This window comes from Microdochium trichocladiopsis (genome assembly GCF_020744255.1).
Source record: "Microdochium trichocladiopsis strain MPI-CAGE-CH-0230 chromosome Unknown B0I36scaffold_7, whole genome shotgun sequence".
Taxonomy (NCBI): domain Eukaryota; kingdom Fungi; phylum Ascomycota; class Sordariomycetes; order Xylariales; family Microdochiaceae; genus Microdochium; species Microdochium trichocladiopsis.
The window spans coordinates 1324867-1346126 of NW_025763550.1; the positions used below are offsets into that span (position 1 = coordinate 1324867).

General features: G+C 56.7%; 7 protein-coding genes across 7 annotated transcripts; 3 read left to right on the top strand and 4 right to left on the bottom strand.

The window, feature by feature from the left end:
• Positions 1-2385: 2385 nt before the first annotated feature.
• On the bottom strand, positions 2386-4167 carry B0I36DRAFT_364766 (platelet-activating factor acetylhydrolase; the record flags this gene model as incomplete). The annotated part of the gene is made up of 1 exon (XM_046159027.1): positions 2386-4167. One exon carries the CDS (start codon positions 4165-4167, stop codon positions 2386-2388), a length of 1782 nt encoding a protein of 593 aa, XP_046010383.1.
• Positions 4168-5294: 1127 nt separating this feature from the next.
• On the bottom strand, positions 5295-7924 carry B0I36DRAFT_364767 (uncharacterized protein; the record flags this gene model as incomplete). The annotated part of the gene is made up of 4 exons (XM_046159028.1): positions 5295-5863; positions 5939-6329; positions 6962-7395; positions 7471-7924. 4 exons carry the CDS (start codon positions 7922-7924, stop codon positions 5295-5297), a joined length of 1848 nt encoding a protein of 615 aa, XP_046010384.1.
• Positions 7925-8204: 280 nt separating this feature from the next.
• Positions 8205-9464, top strand: B0I36DRAFT_327418 (uncharacterized protein). The gene is made up of 4 exons (XM_046154471.1): positions 8205-8622; positions 8693-8871; positions 8953-9082; positions 9149-9464. The coding sequence occupies exons 1-4, from the start codon at positions 8551-8553 to the stop codon at positions 9284-9286; spliced, it is 519 nt and encodes a 172-aa protein (XP_046010385.1). The 5' UTR covers positions 8205-8550; the 3' UTR covers positions 9287-9464.
• Positions 9465-9631: 167 nt separating this feature from the next.
• On the top strand, positions 9632-11855 carry B0I36DRAFT_327420 (uncharacterized protein). Its single transcript, XM_046154472.1, has one exon. The coding sequence runs from the start codon at positions 9855-9857 to the stop codon at positions 11589-11591; it is 1737 nt and encodes a 578-aa protein (XP_046010386.1). The 5' UTR covers positions 9632-9854; the 3' UTR covers positions 11592-11855.
• A 1971-nt stretch (positions 11856-13826) lies between these two features.
• Positions 13827-16599, bottom strand: B0I36DRAFT_247724 (family 2 glycoside hydrolase; the record flags this gene model as incomplete). Its single annotated transcript, XM_046150330.1, has 2 exons — positions 13827-15004; positions 15060-16599. 2 exons carry the CDS (start codon positions 16597-16599, stop codon positions 13827-13829), a joined length of 2718 nt encoding a protein of 905 aa, XP_046010387.1.
• A 1032-nt stretch (positions 16600-17631) lies between these two features.
• Positions 17632-19049, top strand: B0I36DRAFT_327424 (Presequence translocated-associated motor subunit pam17). The gene is made up of 2 exons (XM_046154473.1): positions 17632-18488; positions 18561-19049. Exons 1-2 carry the CDS (start codon positions 17852-17854, stop codon positions 18677-18679), a joined length of 756 nt encoding a protein of 251 aa, XP_046010388.1. The 5' UTR covers positions 17632-17851; the 3' UTR covers positions 18680-19049.
• Positions 19050-21258, bottom strand: B0I36DRAFT_327425 (uncharacterized protein). The gene has a single exon (XM_046154474.1). It carries the CDS (start codon positions 21054-21056, stop codon positions 19206-19208), a length of 1851 nt encoding a protein of 616 aa, XP_046010389.1. The 5' UTR covers positions 21057-21258; the 3' UTR covers positions 19050-19205.
• Between the last annotated feature and the right edge of the window lie 2 nt (positions 21259-21260).

Below are 21260 nucleotides of genomic sequence, written 5' to 3' on the forward strand. Positions count from 1 at the left end.
AAGCATTCAACGGAAGAGACTGCGCCGCAGCACGTCAGCCTATAATAACGTGTATATATGGCCATTTTCCCTGGCTTTGGGCTAATTCCGGGTCGCGTCCCACGAACCAAGATCAAGCAAGGTCGGCATCGACCCCTGCAGCGTGCTACACCCAGGTAGACACAGGCTTGACCGGTTCTAGCTTCTCATCTGGGTAAGCCAGCTGCTGCTTATGCAACAAGCCCCAGCTAATGTCATGCAGGTTTGTTGTGGCACCTGTAGGCGCAAGTCAGCTCTGGCTCGTATTCCAAGTAGCGCCCTCAACTTTGTCGCAATAGCTAAAGTGCCATGTATGCTGCATTGCATGGATCCAATTGCCGGGGGCGGCAGAACTGTTCTAGACGTTGATGACCACCGCTCTTGCGTGGCGTTGGTGGACAGTGGCGATCATCAATCTAATCTGGACTCGGCCGGCATCCAGGATGCTTCGTAGCGCATCCCGAACCGCTTGTGACCCTAAACTCAGCTGCAAGCTAGCATGCATTGCTTATTATCGCGATGTAACTGGTAATAGTTCCGAGTCCAGCAACTCTGGTCTTGCGCCATTACCACAAGCCGAGTTCGCCATCATGCAGAAGTCAGCATTGGGGTTCACACCATCGGCAGGCATGCCGAACTCAAGTCGTTTTCGTCAACGAGCCATTCGCATCGTCTACTCCAGTGCAAGGTCAATTTTCCAGCGTGCGCACTGACGTGCAATGATTCGCACGACAACACGATGCCATCCTTTCGGAGGACGCGGCTTTGCACGTCGTCCGAGTGCAGAATGTAGTTACACAATGCCATTGACGCTTGAGCACAGTGACCGAGTCTTCTCTGCCACGAAGGGTCCCAATTGAGGCTCACTGGCACGAAAACGTGGCAGCCCGATCCAAATTTAGTCTTGCCAGGTCAAACAAGGACGAAAACCTTGTCCGCAAGGCACGGCACAAGCTGTACTCGGGTGCACGTGGCCTTCTCGGTGGAAGAAAAGCGCCAAGCATGACCCAGTCGGCACCGACATGTAAAGTCTAAGACAAGCGCTGATTCACTCTGGCACACGCAATTACGCACCTGTCACATTAGGACTGGGCTTCGATTGCCAGTACTTGGGCCTTGGCAACTGTGTGTACAACAACAAAGCGTGCCCCCAAAACAACGTGTTCGACCGCCTGGAGCGACCTCGGCGATTTCCGACCTGCGGCGCTGCAGCCGGACTTGGCATGACTAGTCGACTAGGTCTCATTGCGTAAAGAATACAACTGGTCACCGAGACTCCAGCGTGCGTGCGTGTGACACGGTGGCGATTGTGTATCGTCGGCCGTGCCTCTAGGCTCATCGCTAGCCCTCGGGTAAATACCCCTAGTCCTTGCCACTTTTACTGCGGCTCTTCTCGGTCGTACGAAGGAATACATGTCACGAGGAGTGCTTCCCAAATAACCAGAGGCCGGCTTCCAGTACAGCATTCGAGGCAGCTTCAGAGCTGCCCCCACGTGAGAATAACACGAGCCCTGGGAGCATAACCACGATGAGGTAGATGCACATAGGACCAACAGCAACAACTTGGCTCAGTGCCACAAAGAAAAGGAAGCCCCCCAAACGCACACCAAACTAGTCTTACCCACCGTTGAAGTCCCCCAGGCGACTCTTTCTCGAGCCATGCATTATTTTGACCTCGAGAAAAGGAATTGCCGTCCAAACAGGCGGATGCAGGTGCGGCAGGAAAAGAAAATCGAGTGAATGCACGAACCGGTTAGGACGGATAAAGTGTCTCGCCATTTTTGCTCGCTCTTCGTTCACGCCATTTGATCGAGCCATTCGAGCACGCCACACTCTGCCACAACGGTGCCGTCAGATCGTTCTAAACAAAATATTGACCTGTTTAGCAGTGTAGGTGTACAAGGTATCTCGAAAATTCCTAACCAGTCGTTCAGAAACTCTGCCGGAGCTTCAAGCTTCCGTGCTTGCGTGCCCGGCACCAGGTCGCTTGGGATAGGCAGATGGCCATCAATGTACACTGGATCTTTTTCATTGGCTGAATGATAAATTCGAGTATTGATGCTCGTAGATATGTCGCTATATATAGCCTATGTATAACCGTATGCCCTCTGCGGATTCAAGGATCTTCGGGGACAAGCAAATAGTCTTCTCTCATCTTTAGGGGTATCTTCCATAATCCTTGTCCAGCTATTCCATTGGGACGCCGACACCAACACCAGTATGGTGAAAACAGAGAATCATGATCAGACAAAAACAACAACGCTAATGAAACAAAGGACGGAGTAAAACACGCTGGAAATATCAAAGTAAAGCTGCTCTTTTTTTTTCCTCCACCGACGGATCAAGACTTGGCCACAAACAGCCACTCTACGCCATCGGCGCCTGCAGGTAGTGCGTGCTCTTGCGCATATTGAATGTCGGCCGCCTGGGCGTGATCCTGTTGCCGACCCCATCCTTGCCCGGGCTGCGATGCATCCACACCTCGTTGCCCAGCTCGTACGTGACGACGCCGGTGAGCGGTTTCCCGCGCGCGTCCATCGCGAGCCTGGAGCTCGGCTGGGGTCTCTGGTACAGCGCCCGCAGGCGCACGCGGAACTCGTCGTCGATCTTGAGCCGCGCGGCCGTCCACTTGCGGTCGGGCTTGTGCTCGGCGGGGATGTCGTCGGGCTTGATCGCCTCGGTGAGGAGGATGCCCTCGTCCTGCCAGAGGTGTGCCTTGTCTGCGATCTGCTCTCGGGGCAGCACCTGGCGGAGGTACTCGAGCGACGAGTTGGTGGTCAGGTAGATTGCCCGCCGGGGGTTGATGAGGGTCTTGATGAACCACGACATCCAGTTCGGGTAGAGCACGGCAAAGTCCGTCTGCGAGAGGTGCGTCGAGCCGCGCATGGTCAGGTTCCACACCTTGGCACCGCCCTGGACGGCCTCCCGGCAGATGTCGTCGATGCGCTCAAAGTTGTCGGGCCAGTGCATAAAAGTCTCCGAGTTGATGCAGATCAGGGGCTTGCGGAGGGAGAGCTGTGCAGGATCGTCGACCACGGGGATAGCGGGGCCCCAGGTGTCCAGGAGGATGGCCTGGCCGATCCACGGGAAGCGCTTGTGCTCGCGCAAGGCCTGGACGGAGGTCGCGCCGCCAAAGGAGTGGCCCATGATGGTGGCGTTGTCGGTGTACATTCGCCCCTTCCAGTCATCCCAGTTGACGTCGTCGAGGCCCTTGGAGCTGGAGCCCGGGTTACCCTTCTTGCGCAGGTTGGATCTGTAGATGAGCTCGCCCTGGCCGCTGTTGATCAGCTCGAGCGCGTAATGTGCCTCTTCAATCTCCGCCATGCGCATCTCGATCTGGGCTGTGCGGAGCTCGACATCGACGCCGCGATCATTGTTGGGGCTCGTGTCCTGGGCGTTGTCAAGTGGGAAGATGTAGTCCACGACGTAGTAGTCCTTTGGCTTCGTGTTGTCTCTCTTGTGACCGTCAGCCAGCTCATTGCTGGGCGGGATGTTGACCGTGGACCTCGCGCCGCTCCCGTCGCGATGCTCGACGGCACACACGATAAAGCCGTGGCTGGCTAGTTCGCCGCAGATGGAGCTGTAGCACGTCCTCGATCCTCCGAGGCCGTGAGTGAACATGATGACCGGGAAGCGGGGCTTGTTGACAATCTGCTCGGCGGTAAGCGTCGTCGCCGAGTCGGAGTGCTCGTCCTCGGAGGCTGTCTCGCCTGGGATGTGGTTTGCCAGTGCGGCGTTGCGGAAGGCCGGCAGCTTCGTGAACATGGACGTGGCTGCCAGATACGCCGTCACCGGCAAGTGTGGCAAGCTCAAGAACTTGGCGTAGCCTTTGCACGTGAGCACCCGCGGCCGGGGAAGCCAGGTCGCGCGCGAGGGCCTCTTGCCGGATCTCGAGTACGTGGTGAGCTCGCACGGGTAGTACATGGAGAACAGGACCGTGTCTATACGCAGAGCGTGGTTGTGGTCCCGCTTGATGTTGGAGAAGGCCCGGGGCGCGCGGACGGGTATCTCAATCTCCATTGTCCCGACGCTGTACGGGCCCGAGTATTCAGGTAAGGCGTGGAAGATGCGCTCCCGGAATGTCCGTGGCGGTGCCTGACCGGGAGGGAGTCTTTGCGCCTTGGGCTTGCTGTCACTGTTGGTCTCCATTTTGTCCTCTGCTGTTGTTGCGAAATGAGATCGGACGCGGGCGAAAACAACGTTAGCGACGAGGGTTGACACAAAGATGAGGGCATAGACGATGAGCATCTGGCTGTCTCTATTGCGACGATCGAATCGCCAGATTGCTGTGCAAAGGCAGAGACCGAGAGCGGTGGTATTCAGCGCAGACGTAGTAGTGCTACTTGAGGTACAAAGACTGAAATCAGTAGCATCCAAGGAAGAAAAACAAGACAATCGCAAGGAAATCGCTGTCAAATTTGGCACGGAACGAGCGGACAGTAAGGAAAGCGAAACGGCCATATGGTGTTAGATGGTGGCTACACCACCCTTCATGCACGGCGGAGGTGACCTCCGGGCGGCAGTCCAGGCACATGACGTCACAACCCAGCATCCGATCACGCTGACAGTCCTTGGCAATCTCTGCTCCCGCCCACCGCCTCCTTACCCAAAAGGTTGTTTTAGTCCCGACCAATCGAGATTTCCTCGTTTCGCTCGGCTATCAAAGACGGCCAATGACATATCTGCAGGTCGAGCCAGCGCCAGTGGTCCCTGACTGGCACAATTGCGTGTTGATTTGACAAATGTTTGTGGAAGTATTTGTTAGATTCCTGCTGCACTCAACGACCCCGTCCCGCTGTTCTTCGAAGTCTGCAGGAGTAGGCGCCAAGAAGGGTTGTCCGTAGTCCCTTCGCTCATGATGTACGGTCTTCAATTCCGGTCGTTCCGTAGCTCCAGCTAGCTGTGGTGTTTCGCGGCCTGCCTCAACGGTCAATTAGTGGCTTGCGAGAGCTCGCGAAGCGGCGCGCCGTCGTCTTATTAGCGCCCTCTGGCAAGCGTTCGGGACTCGCAAAATTCCTGATTCCCCCTACGTGGTGATGTCACCCATGGACCTCGTCTCCAAGCTCGGCCGGTATGAGTTGAGAATTCTTCCCAATCGTTGTTATTTGACTGAACCGGATTGGGAACAAGACCCATTTTCCTTCAGCACAGCCAGCACGGTGGCTCTCATATTGCGAGTTCTACTCTATCTTTATGTACACGGCAACGCTCGGTCTAGCACAAGAGCCGTGCCTAGGCTCAAGAGCCTGCCTCTAATCGCTCAAACGCAATCGAGTCTAGAACTTGTAGACCTGATCCTTCTCGTAGCCAAGCTCCTTGAGAATACCCGTGAGCTCGCCCTGGTCCTTGGGGCTCTTCTTGTTGCCCGAGATGGCGTTGTATAGCCCCGGCGGGCCGCAGACAAAGACCTTGATGTTGTCCTCCTTGGGCTCAGGCAGGACCGTCTTGAGCAGGTTCTTGTCAATGTAGCCGCTGTTGCCGGCCCACTCCTTGGGGGGCTTGTCGAGCACGTAAAAAGCGCGGAAGCGTTGCGGGTACGTGTTCTCAAGGTGCGCCAGCTCCTTCTTGAGCAGGATATCCTCCTCGGTCAGGTTGCCAAATACGAGCGTGACCTTGGTCTTGTCTTCGGGGTTGTTGAAGATGGCCCGGATTAGCTGGTACATGGGTGTGATACCTGTGCCGCCCGCAATCAGGGCAATGTGGCTGTGCTTGTTCGGAGCCCAGGGGTACTTGGGCAGAGGGCCCTTGAAGTCGAGCCGTTGGCCAGGAGTGAGATCGTGAAGGTGAGTCGACATGGGGCCGTTGGGGTACTTCTTGACAATGAGGTCAATATAGCCGCGCTCGCCTGAATCGGAGTGGAATCGTTAGCCTCGGAGTGCGCGCGCAAAAGATGCAAACAGCCATGTCTCGGGTCACTTACTCTCATCGCTGGTAGGAGTGTACGGCCGCAGAGTTGGCTTCTCCTGGTCCTCGTACTTGTACTTGGTCAGGATAGCGCTGGCAACCTCCAGGCCAGAGACCATGTCCTCCTCGGGCAGCTTGAAGCGAATGCGCTTGGTGTTGTGGTTGATGATCTCGACCTCCTCGACGGGGAGGGAGATGAAACCCTGGTCACCGCCAGTGAAGGCCTTCTTGGCCGGGCCGCTGGGGACCGCAGCCTTGGCCTTCTCCGCGGCCTTTTGCGCGGCACCGGGGTTGGCGGACAAGAAGTAGTAGCCGGCACCGCCGACGGCAGCGGCGCCGAGGGCGTAGATGGCTGGGTTGGTGCCCTGCTTGGGAGCCTCGGTGGCATAGCTGCGGGAGAGAGCGGTCTGTAGATGGGTGGCAGTCAGCTTCTTGCTTGCGTTTTAGGCTCATAATTGCGCGAGAGTTCGGATGCGCCCCGGCCTTCCGGCCGACCGCGTGGGGGTGAGAGGCGGGGGAACGAGAAGCCGGCAGAAGGGAGAAGAACGTACACGCCTGAGGGGCTGGGCAGCCCGGAACGCTGATCTGGCAAACATGGCTGCGGTTGGTGGTCCTCGGGGCGTTCACGAAGTACTGCAGAATGGTTGTGGGTTGGAAAAGGATGTAGCAGAGGCAGGAGCAGAATCGCTGGGTCGCTGACGTGCGGGTCGAGGAGCTGCCCTGCACGACCCGATGCTGTCATTGATCAATTGAGCTCCCGCATTGGCTGACTAAAGCTCCCCGAGGCGTTATTGCGGGGCGCTATTGCGTGTCCGCTGCGCTTGCTGCAGCTGTGGGGCCCCGGGCAAGTGGAGGAGAGGTCCTGACATCCGTCAATCAATCTCATTCTTCCCTTAAAGTACAGCACACGTCAGGAGCATGGTGTACTCAATTGCTGGATGCTGACCAGTGGCGGCTTGTTTGGAATACTTGCTATCGCCATTCTCGCCACTTCCACCTTACTTCTCTTACTCTGACGAGCTCTCTCTCACATCCATACCGCCTTCTCATCCTCTACAAACTGCCTGAATGACCGGGGCGGCCGACCAGTAACCTGCTCCACGACATTGTTGATGCGGTCCTCGGCTCCGTGCTTGATGATGGTATCAAGATGCGCGAGCACCGGCGCGTATTCCTGGGGCAGCCCGAAGGCGACATGTCTCTCGGCGAGCTCCTCCTCGGTGAGCTCGTGGTAGGTGATCTTGCGGCCAAGCACGTCGGTGAGGATGTCGGCGAGCTGCTGGTAGCTCAGCAGCTCTGGGCCGAGAATCACAAAGTCCTTGTTGAGCGTGTCCGTGGTCGTGAGCGCATAGCAGGCCACGGCGGCAATGTCGTAGGTCGACACCACAGGCATGCGTCCAGGACCTGTAGCCGAGTACAGCTTGTTGTCTTCCCTGATGGCCTTGACGTGGGATGGGTCAGTGGCGTAATTCTCTGCATTTTGACAGTCCAGAGGTCAGCTGCCTGCACATTCACTACCTATAACTTTGAAGAGCTGACATGACTTACGCTGGAACCACGTTGGCCGCATGACGGCCCACTCGACCTCCCCCTGGTCGCCCATCTCGTGGAGAAGTTTGTGGATCTGGCCCAGGGCAGGCGAGTCCTCGGTGAACTGACTAGAGCTCAGCAGCACAAAACGCCGTGTGCCGTTCTTGCGTGCCTGCGTGATGAACTTCGTTGCCATCTCCCGGGGGGCAACGTAGCCGGGAGCCACGATGAAGACTGATCTTACGGGCTCGCTGCCGCCTCCCAGAAGGGCATTCTGCCAGGTCGACTCGTCGTCCCAGTCGAACTTGACAGCTGTGTAGCCGCCGTAGCTCTTCTGGTTCCTCGAGGCGATGATTGGGCAGAAGCCAGCTGCCTCGAGCTGGGGTGCTATCTGGCCTGCAACTTTGCCTGTTCCGCCGAGGAGGAGGACAGAATTGGAAGAATCAGCGGCTGTCTGTTGGTGCTGTGCCATTGCTGAGATGTATGCGTGGTAGGAAGGGTTATGCTGATATAAGTGGAGTGTGTCAAGATGAGTGGAGGATGAGTGGAGGATGAGTGAAGTGGGAGACAATCTTGCTTGCTTTCATGGAAATCTCAAGCTATTTAATACATTGTCTGCGAGCCTCTAGATTACTTCGTGGAAGAATAATGCCAAGGACTAGCTCGGACAATCTCGGACAATAGAAGCTGTGAGACGATTGACCACATGGAGAAGGTTGCTTGGGAACGAGATCTGTGTACGATATCGGCCAGTGGGTGGGTCCCTAGCATTTGAGGCCAGTGGGGTTTCGAGCCGGACTTAAATCCTACCAGCCGCGATATAGTCCATCATGACCAACAACCAACACCCCTTCGGACATAGGACGAAGATACTACGTGTCCGTCTTGGCGGACGACTGTGCACTTTGGTTTGGCATTGTTCCTCTCTGGCCTGTAATACTTAGATAGGCATGGGTCCCAGGTGGCTGAACTGGCAGTCATTGACTTAGATCTCAAGCCAGCACTTCCGCTGTCCCCTCCAGCGAGGCCTGCACACCATTCGTAACGGACAAAGATCAACACAACTTATCTGTCTGTCTGGTTTTGAGAATACGCATCATGGCTGCCTCGTACGACATTCCGACCTTCCTGCTCGACAAGGTCAACATCCATGACACAATCACACGCATGGTTCGTGCTGACGTCCTAGTGGATTCATGCAAGGCCGGAGACACCTGGTAGCTGAACTGACAATTGATAGATGCTGGGCTACGACGACCGCGACTTTGACAGTCTGCGCGAAAAGGTTTACGCGCCCAGAATCCTGATGGACTACTCTGCGATCCTCGGCACAGAGCCCGCGGAGACGAGCAGGGACGACTGGCTCAAGTTCCTGGATGGCGCTACTGTTGGATTCGACTCGACGCAGCATACGGCACAGTAAGTTGCATCTGACCTACCTGAACCGAGACTGTGAGAGGTAGTCAGCTGGTCAATGCTGATGTGCGGTCTGGGATCCAGGGACATGCTCATTGAGCTGCCGCAACCGAACAGGGGCAGTGCAAGACCAAAGACGGTCCAGGTGGTTGCATATGTCAATGCTCACATGGTGAAACGCGATGCCCGCGGAGGACCGATGATGCACAACGGGGTAAGTTGTAATGTTGCTTCTCCTACTGGGCTCTATGACTGATGCTTTCATTTCTGTGTGCCGTAGGGCCGATCGTACTTTGAGCTGGAGCACTTCCAGGACATTGAGGACCAGGGCGAGAACCCGTGGCGGATCAGCCAGATGCGGGTCCGGCCTGCCTGGGAGGAGGGCAACACAGCCGTGTTGGATGCTGCGAAGAGCTGAGGAAGTGATGGACAGGGTGCTAGGAGTCATTTCTCAGGTCCCACCGCCAGGATAGCTGTAAATAATTTGAAAGAGATAACAAGGGCCCGTCGTGTCTCTGAATATGGTGTCTGGTGTTTGTTGTTTGGCCTGCCGGGCGGGGACGAGACATGTGCGCCGGCTTGGGGACCTGAATGCGGGGCCTGGGGTGCGTTTGCGACGAACAGAGCCCACTGTAAAGTTCTAGAACTGGGGGCCGGATGACCTCACGCTGTGCTCCCGGCTAGCTCTAGCCGATAAGATAGAGCGCCTGCAGAAAGCAGTCGGCAGGACCCGCCCCAGCTCTGCTTGTTGACGTCGCTCCCCCATCTCTAATTCGACAGCACCCCGTTCGCCATTTTTGTTGCCCAGGCTGGCCAAACACGACACCTGCCCAGCATCATACTGACCCAGCCATTCGTCAATATCGTTGAAACAGTCCTTTCACGCCTCGCCATCGCACAGGCGACAGCCCACTACTCACAACCGACCCGCCTGCAGACTCGGCCCTGCTTGCGCAGACGCTCCGACCCAAGCTGCCGACAATACAATGGCGCCAAGCAACCGGCCGTCACCGGCGCAGTCGTCAATGCGCTTCGTCTCTGTCGACAATGTCCTCCAGTATGCATCACAGATTCCGTCAGGTCAGCCTCGAACGCCGCCAAGGCCGACGCCTCGTATCACCGCCGTGCGCAGGAAGAGTGGTGGAGGCCTGCCCAACTTGACCTCGCGAGCCGGCCAGCAAAACATGCCCTCCCGCACCACAAGGGTCAGCGAGAAGCTCGTCCTCTTGCCAGAGACATCCGAGGAGCAGGACGACGCGGTAGACGAGGAGATCCGGGCCGTGCTCAACGACGACGACGAGCTGCGCCCGCTCAAGGATGAAGAGCTCGAGCTGCTCAAGCACAAGGGCGCGCTGCGTGGCAAGAGCTATGCAGAGAGATTGCCCAAGGGCCAGCGCACGGAGAAGTTCTCGCGGCTGACGGCCTATTGCACCGCACAATCGTACAAGCTAAGGTCGACCTCGGAATTCCTGCGCAAGAAGCATGACGCAAAGACGAAGCTCTACGACGATTGCCTGTACACTGTTTACCACACACCCTTGCTCTCTGGGCTCGACGGATATAGAGTGCGCAGTCGGCCCATACTGAAGTCGCCCGGCACCGGAAAGACGGTATTAGATTTGGAGATCGAGAGGAGCGAGAGGCGAGACGAGCACATGGGGTACTATGACGAGTACGGCACGAGCCCAACTGATCTACAAGATGGTCGTCACGGCGACGGAGGTCGCGAGAATCACCACGAGGACGATGAATATCGTCACGACCGATCACCAAATCGACATTCCATGAGCCCGGTCAACCGACTGGCGCCTGACGCCAAGGAGTTTGCAGAGGTGTTTGTGTTCTCGTACGGCGTAGTCGTGTTCTGGAACTTCACCGAGCAACAAGAAAAGTCTATCCTCGCCGACATCACCTTTGCCGAGCAGGAGCACGGCGCGTCGCTGGTATCGCGCCCGCTAGACCGCAGCGACGTGGAAACGGAGGAATTTCACTTTGAGTACAGCAGCGACATCAAGCGGCCCCGCGTGTTCAACGACATGATCACCCTTCTGCCGCGTTCTGACCACATGGTGAAGCTCACCATCAGCCACGCGATCGCGCAAAGCACGAAGCTGTGCTTCTTTGAAGAGCAATTACAGCAGGCGATGCTCAACGCGGAGCACGTGCCGAGACGCCTTGCTATCACCGGCGAGCTCAACATGACGCGCGAGGAGATCCTCAAGATCCAGGGTTCCTTGTTTAAGAGCCGTGTCGAGATCAATCTGTCGTCCAATATCCTCGATGTGCCCAACTTCTTCTGGGACTCGGAGCCAAACCTGCACCCCCTGTACGTCGCCATCAGGGAGTATCTCGAGATCGACCTGCGCACAAAGGTGCTCAACGAGCGGTGTCGTGTCTTCCTCGACCTCGCAGAGATCCTCTCCGACTCGGCCAACGACACCAAGATGAGCTACATTACCTGGATCGTCATCATCCTCATCGTAATTAGCATTCTCGTGACCACCTCTGAAGTCGTCCTGCGCTTCACGATACTTTCCAAGGAGAGGGGCGAGAACGATAACGGCGGCAGTGGCAATGGCCAAGCTGGGGCGGACTGGATGAGCGCTGTATCCAACCTCACTCTCGCCGAGCTTCAGCACTGGGCCGCGCGGCTGAGCGAGCAGCAGCGTAACGCGGTGTGTTCCGCGGGGAATGGGGCGGGACGGCTACTTTCTGAGCTGTGATGTGAAGAGCCTAGTGTCTTGTATATTTGATTTGTGAAGAAATAGCCGTTGCCAATCAGCGGCCAGCGTCGGGCATTCTTTCTTTTGCCTTTCGTGTGGGAGGCTTCCAACTCGAAGTCTTGTTTTTCTGCATGGAGTTCTTTGGCTGGCGCGTTTTGTTGGGATCCCGCTTTCTGAACTTTCACTCTTGAGGCGTCGGGAACAAAAACTGCATTCCTTGTGAGATAACAGTATAACATATCAATTGTTTTTCCCTTTGGCGACTTTGGTCCTTCGATCGTATGAACTCTGCGTCGGCGTAGTGCGTGTGCAGTATGGCCTTGTGGCCGCGACAGTTTTGGGGCGGCTTGATGGTTTGCTGTTTTTCTTCCAAATCCGACGTTGTCAAAGTACTGGTGTGATCATGTGGCTGGATGTGGTGGTATAGGAAGCATGTCCTCTCTCTCATTCTTTTTCTCCCCCCCGCGCGCCTCGCCTCGTCTCGTGGCATGTATGGACACAAGTGTGTGTGTATGTGTGTGCGGGTGTGTGCATGGCCTCCGAGTAGAGGGCGTGTCGTGCCTGTTCCTCAAAGGAGCTCGGACTATACATCATTCGAATCAGGGAGCTGTGTGTTGTCGTAGTGCGGGGTGATCGTGGGGGGTTTATGCAGGCATTGTCCCGGGGTTCTGCTTCGTTTGAATATCCTGGTGAAAATACGAGATGAGTCCTTGCAGGTGAGATGTTCCGCTTTACTGTCTGGTCTCTAATTTCACTTGGGCAGATGATATGACTTCTCCAGGGAAGGGAAACAAAACAGGGACAAAGAGAAAAACGAGGATAAACCTTTGTATATCCTCAGGCAGCGGGGCAACCCTTCGAAATGGATAAAGACACGGCAGGTCAAACGTCGACTGGACCGCCCCCCAGAGCGAATTATTGAACCCGGAAGAGACATCACCTAACTGAGTAGTTTCCGAGGTGACAATTTATTCTCCAAACGTGACAAGGCTCTAGGCACAGAAGTGTGGCTCTAGAGGACTTGCCCGCCTGTGGTTCTCCATGTGCCGACTTATGAGGATCCGAATCATCACGTCCCTGACAATCTACACGAGAAGCATAGCCAGCAAAGCCCAGGCACTGTCTCGTTGGAAAGGTCTCCGTGCAGGGAAGAATAATTGCCGAACAGTAGAATCTGTACACGTCTATAGAGTACTCATTCACACGGTGGGTGCTTTCGGGCTCGACAGCAAATCTCTTTCGGGAACCCTGGGAGCTGTACCTGATCAGTTCAGTTGTCTCATCATCGGCCAGATGCACCACGCACGTCGCAAATGACTATTGACTTTCCGCTGCGTCTTGATGCTCTAGATTTCGACCAATGAGCGGTGGAAGCGTAACGTGCTGTCATGAGAGTGTGTACCTTGAGTTTGAAGACAACTACATTTATCCACGGTGGAAGTGGTGTGGGGAGCGTGTGGGGAAGACTGCCTCTTTCGTCGACGCCAGGGTGAGCTTGAGGGTTTCAATTGGCTGACCGCAGTAGGTAGCCGGGCGCTACCAACTGTTGTTAGGCCCCCGCCCGCTCATTAAAGTCACATCAGCACTGTGACACAGTCACCAAGAACGAGTTGTCACATCGCGCGCTTTTTCAATGGACGGACTGGCTTCTATGGTATTCATTACCGCCTTTCGAAACCGCTGAGAAAGAACCTGAAACCAGTGGTACGCACCCGCTGTGATCCGGAAAGCTCCTCGGTCGCAACGGTGGCCATACAGAACCATGGATCGACTATTCACATGCAGCCGTGTCAAAAGATTGGGCTATTGGGAAGATTTTCTTTCGCAGGCCAATAGATGACAAACGTTTGGACCGACCCTCGGTTTAAAAGGTTGTAGTGTTTCACGCAAAGCTGTTGTGTGGCCAGCTGCGAGGGAAGGCGGCAGGCTCGTTCTGCGACTGTCCTTCATCAGCCATCAACAATGCGACCGCTGCATCCGAACGAACTACGAGAGTAACTCTGATTGACGTCATAATTCCGTACAGAGTGCTGAGGTTGGGATACCGTGTGGATATGATATTGTCCCGGGGCTTGTAAGTAGGCTTCCGTGGTAATCACGGTAGCTGTTCATGTATCATCATCATAAAATCCGCGGTCGGTGAGAGTATCGCAGGGGTCCTCGATGAAACAGAGAAACATCAATTTTGATATGTAAGAATTGACTTCCTGTCGAGCAGGTCTTCTCTCTGATGCTTCATAGCAGAATGTGCCGGCTCGCGACATTCCCACCGCTCACCTGTATCGCGGCAGCTCCATCTCCGCGAACCTGCAGCTCTACTTTCTCGTGCGGCCAGAGGGTGACGTAGTTGTCCGACCAGAACACAGGCAGGACGTCCTCGCCCTCAGCATCAACAAGATTCATCCGGATGAAGAACGCCGGGACTTCAGATTTGTTTTCCAACACGACTGTAAGCGTACCATCGTGGATGTCGCGAATCTGATGTTGGTTGGGGGTCTGTTCGTGTAGTGATACTGTGCTGCGCTTGGGCATCGGTGCAGTGTCTAATGTCACGGTAACATCTGCCGGCTCAAGTTCGGTGAGGGCCTTGAGATCGGCAAACTCTGTGACAGGAGTATAATACCAGGTTGACTCGTCCCAATCAAGTGTATCAATAGTGGGAGAGAGCCAGTAAACATTACGACTGAGGACAGCCCCTTGATCGTCCTTGAGAACAAGACGGAGGAAGACGACATCCGAAACAGCATCAAGGGCATTGGCGATGCTCGATATCTGCTTCGAGGAGTTAGGTTCGGTGTTGACCACCGCTGACGTGTTGTACAGCACCTTGCCGTCAGTTCCGATGACGTCAATTTCGACTCTCCGGGATGCCTCCACGTCGATCGAGTGATTGATGATGTGAACTGTCTTGTCCACGTAGTTGTACGCAACATGCTCGACCCGCGCTCCGACCTTGGCTCCAAAGTAGGAACCAGCTGGGCGAAGGTAATAGTCAAACAGATTCCAATGCAAGCTTGGCCAGGCATTGTTGAGCATCCAGTAAATCAAGCCGGTGGCTGGGCGGTCGGCATTCCACTTGATAGCAAAGCCCTCGAACTGGGCTCTCGTAGCCTCGTAGTCCAAGATCTGTGACTTGAGCAGATAGTCGCCGAGCGAAGACGGAGCACCCAGGCGCTGCCATAGAGCCTGGTTGTATATCTCGCGTGTATAGAATGACGAGACATTAGTAGACATGTGGTAGAGACCTTTGTCGGGGTGCTTCCAAAGATCCTCCATGTCTGCTTCACTAAGAAACCTTTTCAAGCTGCTCAACTCCGGCGTGCCTACCCCGGCACCAAGCTCGGAGCCAAAGCCGAAAGATGACCCGTAGCGGTCTTCGGATGGCTCCACGTCATACCAATAGTTTGGGGTACCTGTCGCACATGAATGTCAGCCATGTCCATGTCCGTGCCAACAGGAAGATAGGACTAACCCAGTCGTAAGGGCCCTCCATTTTCATGCCCGAAGGACCCAACGCGTCGGGGTAGCCACGCTTCGATGCGGACGCAATCATTGGGACCTGCCAGTCAGCTGCCTGCAAGGCATCAACGTAGAGCTTGGTTGCACGATCGTCGGTCCAATAATCGCTGCCAAGCAGGTAGGCGAGCATGCTTGGGTGGCTTTGCTGCATGAGAGCCTCGTGGACCATGCTGTTCTTAGCAATCTCGTAGTCCTCGTCTGTCCATCGATCATTGATTGCGATGTCCTCGTTATAGGTCCAGGCCTCCCACTTGTCACAGCACTCCCAACCAGCCATGACCATGAGACCAAGTTGGTCCGCAATCTGGTACAGCTCCGGATGCTCGTTCTTGCCTTCGAGTCGGACAGTGTTGTGCCCGAGGTCTAGCATTAGCCTGGCCTGCGATTCGAATTTGGCAGTGTCCCACCGAAGAAACATATCAGCGGAATAGCCTCCGCCAATGACTTGGAAGGGATGGCCATTCACGAAGAAAGTGGTGTCGTTGTACTCATTCAGCTTGGACGTGACAGTGCGGATGCCAAAGATACTCTGGACGGAATCTGACACAGCATCGCTGACTATGGCTGTGAGTGTGCCCTTGTACAGCGGTTGTACACCCCAAGCTCGCGGCCACCAGATGGCTGGGTTGGTGACTGTCTGAGAGATGGTCACATCTGTAATCTCACCGGGCTGTAACGAAACTGACTTTGCCAGCTTCAGAGGCTGGCTGTATTGCCCCTCGAGCACAATCTCGCCCTCCACATCGACGGTGACGTTGCGGTCCTCGAGGTTTGTGATTCTGGCTTTGAGCTGCACCGTGGCAGGGCTGCTGCTGTCGTACGACTCAACCTCGGTGACCACCCGCAGAGGACCCATGGCGACTGGGCCGGTCTGCTTTACGTGAATCTCCCTCCAGACTCCAGTGCCGTTGTCTGGTGGGTATGGATTCCAGTCCACAAAGCCGAGCGCGAAGTCGTAGTTGTAGTTGGTCGGATGCGTCTGGACTAGCAGGGCATTCGTCTCGCCGACAAGGCTGGTGATGTCATAAGTGTGACCGGCATAGGCACCGGCCTGCTCGCTGCTCTTGGCCACCTCCTTGCCATTGAGGTAGATTTCTCCGCGGGAGGTGATGCCGTGTGTCTCAAGGAGGTAGTGTTTGCCAGTGCCTGGTTCCAGAGCGAACTCGGAGCGGTAGAGCCAGTTGGCGTGGAAGATGCTGGCATCAAAGTCTCGCAGATTGTCCGAGAAGAAGAGATCGTCTTCCAAGTAGACGCCCGCCGCGATCAAACAGCCCATCAGGGTGCAGCGAGAGCTGTCAACATGGTGCCAGGTGGAAGTATCAACACCAGGGCTGGAAAGCTGGGAGAGGCCGCCGGTGACCTTCTCGGTTGACTGGATGTCCCACGCGGGGATGGCGACACTCTGACTGGGACGCTCGGTGAGAGAGGCAGATGTTGACGAGGCTTGGAGCAGAGCACCGGAAAGTGCTACGAGGAAAGCGGCGCGCATCGTGTTGATACGGGCCAATTGCCGTGCAGCCCTTGTCGAGGCAGCTGGGGAGCCATGATGAGAGGGACGACAGTTGCCCTTAATAAGTACGTGCTTGCACGACCGTCGAGGGCCAAAGCGGGCAGGGTGTTGTCGTCCCCTCAGGCAAGCAAGGTGCCGCCAGTGCCAGGAAGAAGTGCCCGGATACCCTGGCAGCTGCAGCTTGGCGGACGATCACTTTGACCTCCCAAATGAGGCACGGCAAGGAGGGCATCGGCACTGACACGAGCAGTCCATGGGGAAGATCCCTGCCGGCAAAGTGAGCATTCGGGCAATCTGAATCCTACAGGCAGCCGGCCCATCTTGGCAGACGAGATGCTACGACACTAGCATTGCCTGCAGCACGAGATCCCAGACAAGCATGACGGGTCCCATGCCTAATCCAGCACTTCCGTTTTCGGGTGGCGTCCAACCATGGTAGGATTACCAAACAATTACAGGCACAATCAATCTCCAGCGGCCTCACAGAAGGCTTGTGTGCTGGTCTGTTCCGGCTAGGGCCGGCTAGGGGCCTTGGCCATGGCATTGTTCCTAGAACAAGCTGCAGACCAGCACGCATTCCAATCCAGCGCACATCTTGTTCCGTCTCTTGGTGGCACAACTACGACGGTGTCTGAGTAACAAACGATAAGCATTTGCGGGGCACTGCGGCACATACCCATCCGTTGGTCTGCCTGCTACGTTGGTCCTTGTACGCCGCTCTTGCCCTGCACTGCTTCTCCGCGAAGGGACATCACGCGCCTGATCCAAAGGTTGAACAACAATAATCCCCCGCAATGTTCAAGATTCAGTCAATGCTTGTGTGTGCGTCGCCGAAGCCCGTGTCTAGGGAGAGTTCGAGAGTATTCTCTCGGCCGGCGCTCGACCAATGACAGCAGCCAGAATCGGGGGTTTGCGGGGACGCTGCCGGCGTGCGGGAACCTGGACGCAGCTCCAATTCCTGCATGCTTGAGGCGCGACTGTCGAGGGCAGGGAAGCAAGCTCAGCTCAAGCTCGACAGCTCCCAGTGCCTCCTCGTCCAAACGGCCTCACACAGACCACCACCAGCCGCCATCCCACCACCACAACCGCACGCCCGCGTCATACAGTGGCTGCGCATCGCGGGGGCTTCCAAGTTCAATTGTCGGCACGCATATCACAGCCCGACCTTCTGAACCACTGCGCACGCCCAAGCACGCACAACCTCGTCCGAGGCACAGCGCCACTCGTCATCATGCTCACCTCGACAACCACTGCCTTTGCCCGCCAGGGCGCCCTGGGCGTCCGTGGCCTTGCCCTCCAGCCAACCGCTTGCCTCTCCCCCTCTGCTCGTCCATGCGGCTCCCTGGTCTCCTCGCTCGCCCGCCGCCAATTCACAGCCCAGGTGTCTGCCTCATCACCAACCAGGCACTTCTCCAGCAAGATCCGACCTGGCGCCGCATCGCTCGCCACCGGCCTTCCCAGCTTCGCGATCCGCCGACATGCCAGCACGGTGCCGGGCTCTTCCACCCCGACGCTCGACTGGAACACCTTCTTCACTCTCCGCAAGACCCGGCGGCGCTTCCAGCTCGTCAGCAGCATCCTGACGACCATCATCGGAGGAGGTGGCGGCGCAATGCTCCTGGTCAACCAGGACCTCGACTGGCTGCTCGGCAAGATCCCCATGGACCCTTTCTTCTCTCTGGGCCTCATCACGCTCAGCTTCGCGGGTCTTGGCTGGCTCGCCGGTCCCAGCTTGGGCAACGCCATCTTCTACACTCTCAACAGCGGCGGGCACGTCAAGCAGTCCATGGCGATCAAGGAGGCCGAGTTCTTTGCGCGCATCAGGAAGAACCGTGTCGACCCGGCCTCGAGCTCGGTCCAGAACCCAGGTATGTTTGCCCAATTTATATGGCATGTTGAATATTATCTCGATCCTGCGACTAACCTGCTCGGTCTCATAGTCCCCGATTTCTACGGTGAAAAGATCTCCAGTGTCGCCGGATACCGACGATGGCTGAAGGACCAGCGGGCCTTTGCGATGAAGCGTGAGCGTGGCGAGAGGCCAACCTATCCCGCTTAGGAGATGAAACCATCGCTCTGTTAATACTACCCGCACGGGGATGTTTGGCGTTGTGGTGCTGGAGCGTCAGTCTGGGACAGAAGCCTATGGGCCAATCCTACACAGGAATCCAAGGGTGAGATGATGCAAGGACAGGAAAAGGGGTGATGTAATTCTAGGCGTTTTGTTATACTGGGGTTATAGGTACTGTCATGTCCATCAGGTGCTGGATTTACCGTGGCAAAGGGAAAGAGGGAAACATCATCTTGCCTCTCAATCATTTGTCTTCACAGCAAAATCCCCCCCCCTTTCAAGTCATCATTGTATATGTACCAATATCGGAGCCCATGACACGAGTAAGGAACGAAAGGTCGAAACAACTACACAAACGGCAGGGGCCATGGCACTTGCTAAACTTGAATTGAATATGGATCCCGCTACGTGATGATGACCGCCCAGCCACAAGGTGGTACAGTAGTCGTGCACCCGCTGACTGGACGCTCCCGAGTAATAAACCTCGAGTCAGGCCCCGGTTCACAACGCCCAATCAAGTAAACGGCATCCGCCCGTCTACGTCCCGCTTCCACGCCGCCATGCCACCCTGGACGTCGCCGATGAACCTCCTCCTTCTTCTCTGCTTGTCCGGTCCCGCGGCTGCGGCATGCTCAGCATCCTTCACGTCGTCACCGGTGAGCAGAAGTTCCTGGAGCTGGCGCGCGACGACCTGCGAGTCGTTGCCGAGCCGGCATATCACGTATATATCCGGCTGCTGCTGCTGCTTTTGCTTGTTGCCGTCCTGCCCAAGGTCGGCGGAGGCTGGCAAGTGATGCTCTGTTGGGGGGGCACCGCTGAAGACATGTTGATCAGACAGAGGGGGCAGCAGCCACGCCGGTAGTAATGACTGCTCTGTCGCCGCGCCTCCAGCGTCGGTGGTATTTGTCCGCGCACCACGGCGCCTCATCTCGGCCTGGAACTTGGAGAAAGGGACGTTGATCGCTCCGGGCAGGCTGGCGATGTCAAAGTGTTCCCTTTCGCGGACGTCGAGCAGGATGTGCTCCGGGATCTTAGTTGTGGTTGCTAGGTCCTTGTCCTGCTCCTGCTCTTGCTGCTGCTGCTGTTGCGGATCCGCTTCCATCTTCGTCGGCCTCAATCGGCTGTACTCCAGCGCTGAGACACGCTCCTCGGGCGTCAGGATCTTAATTGGGGCCGTGACGCCGCAGAACTGGATGTAGTCGAGCGATCCGGAGCGCAGGGTGTCCAGGGTGAGAGTGGACGACGGCGAGCACGCGAAGCAGTCCTTCCGCCGGCCGCGCATGCGTATCGAGCGGAAGGATGCCGGGGAGGTACCGCTGCCGGCGGAGAAGAGGAGGAGGCTTGGTGCTGGGGACGCTGCTGCTGCTGCTGCCGCTTGACCCGAATTTGAGTCACCCGAGGTGCGAGCGGTATTGCTATTGTTGTCCGAGTCCAGGGTGGTAGTGGTGGGCTTATTGATGCCGGCAGCTACGAGCTTGATGGCCTCGAGAGCCTGGAGGACACCCATCACGCCGACGACGGGGCCGAGGATCCCGCCCTCCCCGCAGCTCACGACGCTGTCGGCGGGCGGCGGTCTGGGGAAAACACAGCGGTAGCAAGGCCCGCCTCGGGCCACATCTCCCTGACGACCGGGAGGGTCGTTGAGCACAATGAGCTGCCCGTCTGTTCGCAGAGCGGAGGCCGAAACGAGAGGCTTGCCGAGGAGCACGCAGATGTCGGAGATGAGGTATCTCGAGGTCGGATGGTCGGTGCAGTCGAGCACGATGTCATACTGCGAGACAATGTCTGGTGCGTTCTGCGGCGTGAGGTGCTCAGCGTAGGGCGTGTAAGTGACCAGCGGGTTCAGGTCGCGGCAGTAGGCGACCAGGCTGTGGACCTTGTGCTGGCCAAGACGGGCTGTGCTGTGGGCGATCTGCCGGTGCAGATTGGACGCCTCGACCGTGTCGCCGTCGACGACTCCCAGTGTGCCGACGCCGGCACCGGCGAGGTAGGCGGCTGCCGGACATCCGAGGCCGCCCGCTCCGACGACCAGTACCGAAGAACCCTTGAGGCGGAGCTGGCCGCGGATGCCGACGGACGGCAGGATGAGCTGCCGGCCGTATCGCATGTACTCATCTTCAGCGAGAGGCCACGGCCACTCCGGGGGTTGCTGTTTAGAGGGTTCATCTGAAGAGGTATACTGGTCAAGCGAGATGGAACCTGCTCCGTGTGACCCCTCCCCAGCATCGCGAGTCCCGAGAGGAGGCGCAGTGGTGATTTCTGACGCCTCGAGAGTATGCAGCCGCTGCCGCAGGTCTTCTAACGTTTGCTCGGTCTCCCGTATCTGCCGCCGGAGCTCCTCTGCTGTCGTTGTTGCCGACTCCATCTTGGATGTTCTGAGCGAGAATACCCCACGATAATAATCAAGACAGGACTTACCACTACAACCCTGAGGAAGGACAACAAGACGAGCTGAAGTTACCGTCCGGTTGTCTACCCAGTACCTGGACAAGCGACAAATCCACCCCAATTTACCTTCACACGCACTCAATCGTTGAGACTTCCCAGACACTGTAGTTGTTTTCAGTCT